The sequence below is a fragment of the Ictalurus furcatus genome, chromosome 2, assembly GCF_023375685.1.
Source record: "Ictalurus furcatus strain D&B chromosome 2, Billie_1.0, whole genome shotgun sequence".
Classification (NCBI taxonomy): domain Eukaryota; kingdom Metazoa; phylum Chordata; class Actinopteri; order Siluriformes; family Ictaluridae; genus Ictalurus; species Ictalurus furcatus.
The window spans coordinates 4,550,251-4,563,229 of record NC_071256.1 but is presented as its reverse complement, the minus strand read 5'-3'; the positions used below and the strand labels follow the sequence as shown (position 1 = coordinate 4,563,229).

The window sequence follows — 12,979 nt, the reverse complement described above, 5'->3', positions numbered from 1 at the left end:
TTCGACCCTCCGGCTGTGAGGAGATACCTCCTCACAGGGAGGCACCAAGGCTCCCTGTACAGTAATCTGTGTAATATTGGAAACCACACCCTCCTGGCCATTTGGGGGCTACTAGCAGCACCTTGTGATTGCCCCTGAGGATCCTCTCTAGGGAGGGCAGTATCAGCGATAGTGGAGGGAAAGCATACAGCAGTCGATTCAGTCACACATGGGCCAGCGCCTCTTGGCCCAAGGGGTTTGTTGGTTCCCCCAGTGAAAACCAAGGGAGGACAGTGTGTCGTTGGAAGTGAGGTGAGAAGGTCCACTTCTGCTCTGCCATGTCTGTGCCAGATCGCTTGCACTTCTTCGGGGTGCAGCTTCCATTCGCCAGGGTGGAGGCTGTGCCAGCCTAAGGGAACCCCCTGGGTAAAATATGCTCTTCTCCTCCATGGGCGTAGGCACCCTAGGCCACTGTCAGTGATTCTGACCAGCTTGTGCCTGTGTTGAGTAGGATGTAAGCCGAAGTCATTCAGCCAGATCTGGAAAGGCCGTAATGACAGAAGGCCTAAAGGGACCCCCGATGAGGCTGCTGTGAGAATACCTAGCAGTGTCAGAAATGCTTTGAGGACCAGTGCCCTGCCTCTTCTGAAGTGACTGATAAGTTGGAGGATGTTGTTGACTCGCCGTTGAGAGGGGGTAGCCATCATCAACTGTGAGTCCAACTGGATGCCAATAAACGGTCTTCGCTGACTGGGCATCAGAGAGCTCCTTCCATAATTCACTGTAAGCCCTAGCTTGGTAACATTGGAGTCCAGCAATGCTGATTGTCTGAGGGCATCTACCCTTGACTGGGAACAGATCAACCAGTCATCCCGGTACGGGAAAATTCGAATCCCCCTGGCCTGTAATGGAGACAGTGCCACTGCTACAAACCTGGTGAAGACCCCTGGTGCCAGTGAAATCTCGAAGCACACAAAACTGGTAAGCCCTTCCCTCGAAGGTGAAACGGAGGAATTGCCTGCTGGGGCACGATTGGAGCATGAAAATATGCGTCTTTCAGGTCGATGGTTTTAAACCAGGCGTTCTGCCTGATGCCATGCAGCACGTCCACTGTATGTAGCATGTGGAACTTGAGGTGCGTGTTCAGAGGTCTTAAATCCAGAATGGGGCAGAATCTGCCGTCTTTCTTTGCGATAATAAAATAAGTGGAATCGAATCGACTGTTCCGTAAAGCGCTGTCTAATTGCTTGATGGCACTCTTCTTCAGGAGAGCCCAGACCTCCTGGCGTAGGGCCAGAGCCTTGTTTGGGTCCCTGACTAAGGTCATTTTGACCCCCTGGCACCTCGGTGGTCGGCGTCTGAATTGAATGTTGTAGCCCTGTGACAGGGTTGATACAACCCAGGGGTCTGATGTAAGCACTTACCAGCATCTGAGCTACTGTCTGGGGAAGCACCTGACCGCAGGAGTGGTGCAGTCCTTGTCTACCCCTTCACCCCTTATAATTTCTGGAGGGGCGACAGCCCGAAGTCTGGGGTCGCTGTGCCAAGCGAGGGGGCTGGGTGGGGGTTGGCTGATGAAACCTTTCTGGGTGTTGTGCTCTCGGCTGGGTAATTGGCTGTGGTATGTACTGAGCCGTATTTGTTGCCCTAAAGGGTCTCTGTCTAGCGGGGTGTTCACGACGCAGACTAGCAAACTGTTATCTGGCCTGTGTAACCTGTAGGCTGCGCTCCAGGGCTTGCTGTGCAGCCGGGCCAAACACTTCCCCAGGAATAACCGGGAGAGAGTGGAGGGCTCTCCTGCAGGGCTCCAAAAGTGGAGACTGGGCCAGCCATATTTGGCGTTGGGCGAGGGTTAACGAAGACATTAACCTCCCCAACTCCCTGGTCATATAGGCGAATGCCTGTAAAGAGGCATCACTCATGCTCTGGGCAGAAGGGTCAACCTCCGAAGCCTGCAATGTCTGGGACAGGGCCAGCATAAGGTGTGACTTGGAATTCCCAATACGTCCCATACGTGCTGCTGTCTCATAGCTTCTCACAATCAAGTCATCTGTCAACCAGCACTGTGGCCGGGGGCAGCGTGCATCAGGCCGACGTCCTTCATCAGGTGACAGCACAAGAGCGGCAATAGCCGGCTCTATATTGGGCATGCGGTCAAGGCCATGGTCGGATGCCTCCTGCATATTAGCTAGTGCTCTTCAGTCTGTCGGTAGATGAGAGAAACGTCTGGGGTCTGCCCAGCACCTCTGCAGCTCCTCGATATATGGAGCTGAGGGTGGGATACAGAGAGCTGCGGACTGAGAGGTCTTCCTGAAAAAGGCGCTCTGAGGAGTCACCCGGACAGGTGCTGCATCTAACCCTAGATGTTCCAAGGCCATTTTTTCCACAGGCCTGACTGATGTCTGACTGGTCTACGAGCCCTTTAGTGTACTGTGGCTCGTTCCCTGTGAATCGGGATGAGATGAATGGGAGCTCTCACTTGCCCCCTCCTCACCATAACCTCCCCCAATAACTAGGCTCTCCGAAGCCCTAGTGGAGAGTGCATCCTCCTCTTGGGTGGTGACAGTATTGGGGGCAGCACCCTGGGAGGAGACCACTAGCAGGCTGTGCACTGGGTGGTTTCAGATTAAGGAGGAGAGACTTAATCTCTGCAAACTCAGAAGCCAAGGTGTCCACCTTCTGGGTTAGGCGATCTACCTTTCTGCGTTTCCCCTGACCAGGGCCACCCCGAAAATCGGTCTTACGGCGCTTATGAGAGCTGGGAGACATGGCCTGTGTAGGATGCGGTTGAGTTCACTATATTGGGGAATAATCCCTCTATGATCACTATGCACTGTGATGTGATACGGTGCAGTTTAGAGTGAACACACTCACACTGTAGCCAATAATTAAATCAATTCATGGACGAAAACAATCACCCGTTTCAAACAACCCCAATCAGGGGTGTTGTGTAGCCTGTCCTACCACAACGAGTCAATTATGAGAATTAAACAATTAACAATATTGGGGGATGAACCCTCTAAGATCACTATGCACTGTGATGCAATATGGTGCAGTTAAGAGCTCACACGCTCACACTATAGCAAATAATTAAATTTAGTAACTAAATCGCGGGGACAAAAAAAATCACCCGTTCCAATCAACCCCAAACAGGGGTGTTGTGTAGCCACAATGAGTCAATTATGAGAATTAAACAAATAACAATATTGGGGAATGATCCCTCTATGATAACTGTGCACTATGGTGCCATCTGGAGCAGTTAAGAGCGAACACGCTCACACTATAGCCAATAATTAAGTCGATTCACGGACTAAATCACGGAGATGAAAAACAATTCAATGAAGCCCAATCGGAGTGCGTTCCCTACCGGCAACGCGCTTTAAAAAAATGAAACAACCAAAATCATGGGGAATAACTCCACGATAAGTATAAACATAAATTTACCAGAGGGGATTCCAACCCGACTTCAATTGTTTAGCGTTATATCTGCGTTAAAGCGAGAAACACCAACTGAAAATGAACTGTAAACTGCCGATTGCCGGATTAGAGTGTACCCGCTGCTAAACGGCGTTGATAGCAGTCACTTAGCAGTCTGCTTAGAGTCACTTAGCAGTCACTATCTTTCGCTGGATAGCGTATTATTTGAAGTGAAATAATCACAAAAAAAGGCTAACTGCAGTCTTTGGAGGACGAAAGTTCATAGGCCCAACCCTACTTTGGGTTACAAGACTACCAGCAGTGCCTGCACTCCTGAAACCTGCTTACCAACACGAGAAGATACAAAGAGGTCGTTTCCGGGGTGAACGTGCCTTTAGTACCGGGGCAAAAGGCACACGTCACCCCGGTCACAGGTGACTTTGTTGATATAAACACTCGACCTGCACGTACACGTGATGGACATCCAGCTTTCAGCACCACCTCTGGCGGTCAGTAGAAATTAAATAGAACCCTTGTTCATTATGTGTTATGAGCTGGAGCTGCTGTGGTTGTAACTTTAATCCACCTTTCACAGTGTCAAAACAATCGTGTGATTTTTTTTTTTTTTTTTAGACTTACACTTCCATCATGGATCTCCTTAAGACTGCATCTGTCTACAGCGAGGACGCTCCCGGTGTTAGGTGTGAAGATCATATCTGTATAGCCACAATCAGTCTCTTTGCTTGTCTTGTAACTGCCAGTCAGAACGTCCCACGTGCACACAATGCCATCCATCCCACATGACACCAGATGAAGGTCATCTTCCCGCCACTTCACCGACTGCACCTGGGGTCAAAACAGGTTATCAAAGTCATGGATATTTATTAATGTTCTTAATTATATTCCAAATGTTGTTGTTTTTTATTTAATAAAAAATGCCATCCATCCATCCATCCATCCATCCATCCATCTTCTATACCGCTTATCCTTCTTCAGGGTCACGGGGAGCCTGGAGCCTATCCCAGGAAGCATCGGGCACAAGGCGGGGTACACCCGGGACCGGGTGCCAATCCATCGCAGGGTGCCAATCAATCACATACACATTCACACACCCATTCATACACTACGGACACTTTGGACATGCCAATCAGCCTACCATGCATGTCTTTGGACTGGGGGAGGAAACCGGAGTACCCGGAGGAAACCCCCGCAGCACGGGGAGAACATGCAAACTCCGCACACACAGTGCCATGGTGGGAATCGAACCCCCGACCCTGGAGGTGTGAGGCGAACGTGATAACCACTAATCTTTGTTTTTGTTCAGATGTATATTTGCAATTATAAATGTTAGTGTTGAAAAATGTGCGTAATATGTGTTCAAAGTACTATTCAGACTACAAATAATGTACAAATAATAATTACTGAAAAATAAATATACAGAATGAATGATGTGGCAAAATAAATTTTTAGCTTTATCGCCGAACTATGTGAATACATCCTGAAATTCACAAAATTGCTAGTAAAATGTGAAAAAAAAAACTATTTGTACTGACCTTCTTAAGGTGGGCGTTCAGGTCCAGTTTTTTGCCTGTTCTGATGTTGTAAACGTGTATCACTTTTTTGTTGACGGCCGCAAACATGTTGCCATCGTGGTTGAAAACACACTGTGGGCACACACACATTCGTTATTTCACTCACAAATTCTATACACAGTTTCCGGACAAACAACACAAATTAATTTATTTATATAAACATATTATTTTAATAAGACTAAGAAATTGCTTAATAAGAAAAAGCCAGAGAGAAACTTATAAAACAAAACAGTATCTGAGCTTACAGGACAATAACAATTTATCTGCATTTGATCATTAAAAAACAAAAAAAAATCTCTTTCTAAACGTCTCAGATTTCCAATAATGTACATTTGATGTGTCCTTATAGTGCAAGTTTTCTTGAGCTGTAAATGGATGTTTCAGGATTTTAGAGTTTTGATAGCTGGAATGTCAAAACTTTCATGTCCCACCTCTCAAACCGGCTCTTCACCCATACAAAAAACTTTATAACACTAAAGTCACGTCAGTGACGACCTACCTCAGTGCAGTTCTTTGTGGGGAACTTCTGGACAGTGCGGATTTTGTCATAATGCAGGTGCATTAGGCGGATTTCACTAGAGAAGCCCACCAGGATGGAGAGGCCATTCGGGTGCATCGACACGCAGAGCGGCTCTTCATCAAACTCCTTAAACTGCTCCAGAGAGCTGCAGAGAAAGAAAAAAAACATGACATCCATACAGTCAGAAAACTGTCACAGTAAATTAGCCCTATGGAGATTTTGGTAGACATGTCTAATGATGATCATTGTGCTGATTGATTAAAGCCAAGTACATTACTCATTTCAGTACTGACGAGTACCAAAATGTTTTAGTATTGCTCTTCGAGTAATAAAAAAGATAGTAGATTAATTTGACACAAACGTTTTTTTTTCTCTAGTTAAGCCTCAGGATGTACAAAGTATTCTCTTAGCACTAAGTAGTGTCCAGTGAAGTAAATTTTCCAGCCAGATGATGGAGATAGGTAAGGTGGACCAATATTTACTTTATGTAGAAATAATGCAGTCATCTTATTTTCTTTGAGTTTGAGAAAAGTGCTATATTTAAAATAAATAAATAAAACATTAACAGCTCTTACTTGTTCTTGTAGTTCCAAATGTGCACGGTGAAGTCCTTCGAACAGGTGGTGACGAGGGGTTTTGATGTGCAGATGGACATCCCGGTGATGCTCTCCGAGTGAAGAGAGTGAGACAGGAATTCAAACTGGGCCTTCTTACTCTGAAACAAAGGATCAACGGAGAAGCAGAAGTCAGTACATTTTCAATTCATTGGCTTTCTATATATTACTGTATACTCATCACACTGCGTGTTGCTCTGTTACCTCGCTAATCTCGGTCGAGGTGAGGCTGATGCGGTAGAGTTTGCCTCGGTCTGTGCTGATGACCAGCGTCTTCTCTGCTGGACTAAAGCACATCGTGGCAATCGCCTGAAGCGGCTGACTGCTGTATGGGTCCACAGGAATCTGCAGATCAGAGGAAAACAGTTTAGTGCTTATACACATTGATGCTCAGCCTCACGACGAGTTACCTCGCTTGTAAGTTACCTCGCATAAAAGCTTCTGCCGAACGTTAAATATGAATTACTCACGCTTATTTCCGCAGTCTTCCTGTAGTTATCGTTCTCATTAGATATCTCGTAGAGACAAACTAATCCCAGTCCAGCTGAACAGGCAAAGCCTTTAGAATACTGCGTGATGGCGGTAACAGACGCCGGTTGGTCCGGAGATGAAGATGAATCCTTCTTCTCTGTTTGTCTGTCGAGAGAGTGATTTACCTTACTGTACACTGTAGGATCAAACAAGCATTATTACAATGATAAAACAGATCATAACAACAAACAAGAGGGTGTTGGAGAGGTTATCTGGATCTCTCTCTCACTATTGTTACCTCTCATATGGTCTCCCCAGCTGGTGCAGTTGTCTGGATTTCAACTTTAGCAGTTTCCCGGCCTCAGTTCCCGCAATGATGCAGTCCCCGGACAGCCACGTGTGGCACAGGACATCCTCGTTTTTCATGTTATAGGAGTTGGCCTGTCTCAGGGATGCCTTCTTCAATTCGAAGATCTTGAAGGCTCTTTTTCCGCTCACACAGATCTGTTTCTCATCCTGAGGGTTAAAGCTTACCTGGGATTGAGAAAAGAGAACACTCAGTATGTTCTCAGTGAAATGGTTACTGTGTCTAAGGCCACTGTCAGTGTGCACAGGAACATTCATGACTGAATAAATAAAAATGATTAACTGGAATTTATATTTTCCAGATAGTGGTACACATTTTGGATGGAGAAACGTCTTCAGTGTTACAAATTTCACTCGCCTTCACTTACAACTACAAGACATTCAGAATTTCTACCTGACTAATAAGGCCATTCCTCGTGGTCTTCACAGAATCGATAAGCTCCTTTTCCTGCCATTGCCAGAAGTAGAGGGTCCATGTGGGTCCTCCAGCCTGGCCCAGCAGGTATTTAGAGTCAGCAGAAAACGCCATGCAGACAAACTCCTGCACGCTGTAATCGCTGCCATTCAGAATCTGTTTCTTGCAGCATTTCTCATCCTCTAGGTCAAAGATGGTGATGGTGCCCCATTTATCGCTCTCTGACACGGCCAGGTAGCGCCGGTCGGGGCTTAAAGCCAGGGCCTTCATGCTTCCCTTCACACCTGTGGGGTAACATCTGATTAGGACTGAATGTCAAAATAACAAAACATATCAATGGAGATTAAAAATCTAAGCTTATCATAATAATTACAGTACATCATTATAAGTACAACGTTTAGGTCATTTTAAAAAAGGTTCTACAGGAAGTAATGCTCTCAGCAGGCTTACCGTGAATGAACTTGGTCCGTCTCTGAAGGACGTGGTAGCGGACACAGTGGTTTCCACTTGGGAAAATCATCGTTTCCTCATCTTGAAAGAGTAAGTTGTTCCTTACCCCTTTGCACACACCAAAGATGTGGCAAGGCTGGACTTGTGGTGAAGATCCACCAGAAGCCATTGCAGTGTTCGTGCAAGCTTTCTGGAACGAGAAAAAGAAAACATTACTTAGTTGAACATTAGTTGAAGAAGATACTGCACTGGTACCACATCGCATTGTGAAGGTAAAACGCACCGTGTGGCAACGTGGAAACTTTAAGAAAGCTAAAACTTTAATAGTTAAAGAGTTGGCAGGGTTTGTTTTGACTCAGCAGTGTCTTAGTAAGCGTGCACGCGCACACAAAGTATCAGGTCATTAAGACGGGTATGAAATAATAATAATAATAATAATAATAATAGTTTTAAACGAATTTAAGCTACTTAATAGTACACTGTTATAGATATGGTACAGAAAGATCTGTTCAGCAGCTTTACTATATAATTTTTTCGGCATAAACACGAAAAGTACATTAAATATCAATCATTATTAGTATAGATGAAGAAAATGTTCAATTGGTTTGAATGTGGAGGAGTTTACCTGCATAACACTAGAAGTCATTGCTTCTCATTACTTGTTTGTTTGTTGCTTGTTTGCTCTCGATATCATAGTCTAAGTTTAAATTCCTTTCCAAAAGTTCTAGAACATAATTAGCTTAGCTGTGCGCTATTACGTCATGAATGCGTTACCTACCATCGTCTATGTCGTCATCAGCCGGCGTCCATTTCTTACCGCGAGTTTCTTTTCCGCTCTTCTTAAGATTCAGCCGGATGTTATTTGTTGACTTTTAATAGTAGACGTGGTCACAAAGCAGCTTCACAGCTCTAGCTCAAATTCCTGATGGCTAATCATGCTAATAATATTTTGAGTGTACGTGTATTTGATATCTTATGCATAGCATCCTGTTTTGTGTAAGAAGACTGCTGTACATGTTCTTGTTTGTGGCTTTCGTGTGAAACTTTAAATCTCGTTAATGTGTTTCGTTCATTAAGGCAATCTTCACAAATGAACACAACGTTTTATGAATTTTGAAGCCTAAATACTACGGAAGCCCTAAGCGGCCATGCGTTATTAGGTTTTTTTCTGTTGTTTTCTCGTGATCTCGACATAATGTTCCTGTGTACTCGACATCCAGCATCCCGAAGTCAATGGGCATTTTTTTTAAAAATGTTTTTTTGTTTGTTAAATGCCAGAAATAAGATCTGTGGTTAACACATGCTCAATAGATGTTCACCTTTTATACTGCGACATAAAATACATCAGTAATAAACCACTCAGGATTTTTAAAAAAAAAAGCTTTTTACAAGTCTTGAAAAAGACGGTTACTAACAAGCGGCTAAATGGTACTACAGAGGTTGTCGGGGGAATTAAACGTCATCACACCGAACAGGAAATCTCATCCACTACATCCTCGTTGTGTTTATACTTGCGCTTGTAACTCAAACGTTCCAACTTGTAGATTTATCAATTTATAATATTTTCCAACTGTATTGTTTTTTTAAATAAAGATTGAAAGAGTTGTCGGAAGTGTAATGGTGGTGACGTAGAAGTCATGCGACCGTGATGTAGTTCGTTTATAGCCTAACATTAGCTTTTTACTTCCTGCAAGTGTATAGGCTTCAAAATCTTATAATTATTATCTTAATTAACGAAACATGTAAGAATCATAAACATTTGTAGATCACAGAGCTTATTTTCTGCAATAATCCAAAAGCCAATGGGAAAATCCTATTGGATTTTTGTCGAGGGAACTGGGGTGATGCTAACTTCCGGCGTGGTCTACAAAAATACATCATCCCTGCAGGATCAACGACTTCCACATTAGTGTCAGAAACTTGAAAAGGGGGACACCCCTCTCTCTTAATGCCGAGATAAAGTCCATCTTTACAGCGGGACATTATTACATTTATGATGGCGAAGATGCCAACGTGCATGAATCACCAGTCCCACTCATAAAGCAGGAGATTTTCTCACTACAAAGTTACATCGTGAGAAAACAGCTTTTTGTTATGTCAAGATCATGAGAAAACAACGTTTGTTATGTCGAGATGACGAAAAAAAATGCATGGCCGCTTAGGGCTTCCGTAAAATACAATCTCCGGAAGAAAAAATAAATAAATAAATAAAAAGTTAACGTAAGGCTATAAACGAACTACACCACGGTCGCATGACTTCAACGTCACCACAATAACTTTTTCAATCTTTATTTAAGAAACACTACAGTTGGAAAATACTATACATTTTGAATTTAATTTTAAAAAGTTTGAGTTGGAATAGTTTGCATGAGCGCGAGTATAAACACAACGAGGATGTAGTGGATGAGATTTCCTGTTCGGTGTGATGACGTTTAATTCCCCCGACAACCTCTGTAGTACCATTTAGCCACCTGTTAGTAACCGTCTTTTTCAAGAAAATACTGGGATAAGTGAGAGACTTTAGTAATCTAGTAGGAATATATAGTTATTTATCTCTTTAATTTCTTTTATTTATGTAGTATTTTGGTATTAATATTATTATAATTTATTATATATTTATTTACTTCCATTTTATTTAAATGTTTCTGCCAATCTACTGCCCACACTCTAGTCCAGTAGGTGGCGGTAATGCATCCTTAACTGGTTTGCCAACCGCCATTAAAACAAAAAGAAGAAGCAAAAAAAGTCTTTTTCAAGACATGTAAAATCTTTTTTATTATTATTATTTTTATTTTTTATTTTTTTAAATCCTGAGTGGGGTATTACTGATGTATTTTATGTCGTAGTATAAAACGTGAACATATATTGAGCTTGTGTTAACCACAGACCTTATTTCTGGCATTTAACCAAAAAACCCCATTCAAAACACCCCATTGCCTTCGGGATGATGGATGTGGAGTACACAGAAAAATAAAGTCGAGATCACATGAAAACAAGAAAGAAAATATTAACAATGCATGGCCACTTAGGGCTTCTGTACTTTTCCTAACACTCCTTAGAATTTTTACAGATTATTTCTACATTTAGTGACATGCTTTTATCAACACTGAGTTGAGTCTGAATGGACGGAACTGTGGGTCACTTTTTTTTATTATTTTAATTTTAATTTTTAAATTTTTTACACAAAAGGCATTGAATAAACGTATCGTTCATTCTTTAAAATTCACTAATTCATTTTTCAAACTCATCCCCAGCAAGTTTATTTTCACGTTTAAATCATATTTTCACAACTGAATACAGGTTGACAAGGACTTCAATTAGTAAGTACTTGTATTGTCTTTGTTCATACTGAACTAACCTCTCAACACTGTGTTTAGAATGATGCTACCCTTTGTGATGGAACCTGTAGTGGCACTGCAACTACAACTACAACTACTAGCTGACCTGTTGTAATAAACTAGCTGAGGAACTCGAGGTTGATCAGGGATTTGTACAGGAACATTTGAATAATTAAACATGATCATGGCTACTCCCTAGCCTAGCGACATTACCGTCGGATCTACCCCAAAGCATCCTACACCCTACTGCCAGGTCAAGAGGAGAGAGATATGGGCCTCAGCTTTCTGGAATATCTCCCCAACAACTGGACAGTGAGATTGAGTCCCATGAATGGACACATGAACAGATGAGAATATTAAAACAACAGCTGCATAAAGCTCTTGATCAAATGACTTTCTGCCTACACTATGTTGAACAAGCTAGAGATATGTTATATGATAAAAGAAGAGGAAGAAACATACACTTTGTATATGAAGATACCGCTCAGGCTCTGAAAGACATGACTGTTGAATAAGTGACTTAGCTCTTATACCCATATTAGGAGGTTAACTACAGACTTAGCTATTATACCCATATTAGGAGACTACTTCCTGTTTTAACAGCTGTCTGACGAGTATATATAGCTGAATGAAAGTTGTGAGATTTCGCCAAGAACTTGTGAGGTGAAAATTTGCGAATCGGTTTTGCTCTTGTGCCACTCAAGCCCTAATGGGCTGTAAACATGACATGTCATGTCTGTCTGTCTGTATGTCTGTCTTTACGTGTGCCTAACATCATGCATTTATCATCCTTGTGATGAGCCACAACTATCATCCTTGTGATGAGACCGCTTATGTCTGTCTTTGTATGTGATGTTAGTCTAACCTATGCACTTATCCTTGTGATGAGACGCTCATGTTTTTACGTCTTCATGTTCGACTAACTTGTGCATTTATTATCTTAGTGATTAGTGACATTTTTGATGAGCATTTATAATGAGATGCTTCTGTAAAAGTGTCTGTATGTTCCTGTATCCTATATATCAGTGGTTTTCAAAGTGGGGGCCGCCAGGGGGCGCCCGGGGGGCCTCAACAATTTGGTGTGCCCATCCCTCCCACTAGTGTGTTTTCTCTTTCTCACTCTCAGACAACCACACACACACAATCAATTCCTAATGTAATGTAATGTAAAGATGTAAGATGTTATTATTATTAATTATTAATTATTTAAAAAAAAAGGGGGATATATTCAGAAATCTGTATTTTTAATGTGTTTTAAAGACATCTTGCAAAAGGGGGGCCTCGGTCAAATGTTAATACCATTTGGGGGGGCCTTGCCCTGGAAAAGTTTTGGAACCCCTGCTATATACTATATACTTATGTAAACATATTTACACTTACATACGCGCTATCATCTGAGTGATGAGACGCCTATGTTACATATAGTTATTTTGAATCAATAAACCGAAGCCTCATGGTAGGCGATTCGAATACACTTCAAATAACCAGTAACGACTCCTGATTGAGTCATAGCCAAATTTTTCTTTCTTCCTTTTATTGTTTTCTTCCCGCTCCACAAGATCGGCTTCCTACACAGAAGGTTCCGAGCCCAGAGGTCCCGGACTCCGCCTGATAAGGTAAGAAGATAGGGTACTCATTACTGAGCATTAGCTAAAGTCCGTAAGGCGAGCATATAAGTGGGATTATATTGCAAGTAAGAATCTCTTTTGGGGGGAATCTGAAGCACACCTTAGTCCCTGTCCTAGTGAACTAGCATGAGGATGTGTTTTCTGAGAGAGACTTCAGAGCACTTCTGTAACACACTCTGGATAAGAGCA

At 42.7% G+C, this 12,979-nt stretch overlaps 1 protein-coding gene across 2 annotated transcripts in view; it reads right to left on the bottom strand.

Annotated features, from left to right (window-relative positions):
- The window catches only part of LOC128619700 (cilia- and flagella-associated protein 57-like), a 20,870-nt gene extending 12,290 nt beyond the window's left edge, over positions 1-8,580 (bottom strand). Inside the window, exons 1-10 of one of the 2 annotated variants that reach the window (XM_053644052.1) lie at positions 8,450-8,580; positions 7,825-8,014; positions 7,354-7,658; positions 6,892-7,127; positions 6,593-6,758; positions 6,327-6,467; positions 6,084-6,223; positions 5,488-5,653; positions 4,950-5,060; positions 4,036-4,242 (exon numbers count right to left, since the gene is read on the bottom strand). In XM_053644052.1, coding sequence (XP_053500027.1) covers positions 4,036-4,242; positions 4,950-5,060; positions 5,488-5,653; positions 6,084-6,223; positions 6,327-6,467; positions 6,593-6,758; positions 6,892-7,127; positions 7,354-7,658; positions 7,825-8,014; positions 8,450-8,470 — 1,683 coding nt within the window. In that variant the 5' untranslated portion in view covers positions 8,471-8,580. The remainder of the gene's footprint in view (positions 1-4,035; positions 4,243-4,949; positions 5,061-5,487; positions 5,654-6,083; positions 6,224-6,326; positions 6,468-6,592; positions 6,759-6,891; positions 7,128-7,353; positions 7,659-7,824; positions 8,015-8,449) is intronic. The other variant, XM_053644043.1, reaches the window with a different exon arrangement.
- Between the last annotated feature and the right edge of the window lie 4,399 nt (positions 8,581-12,979).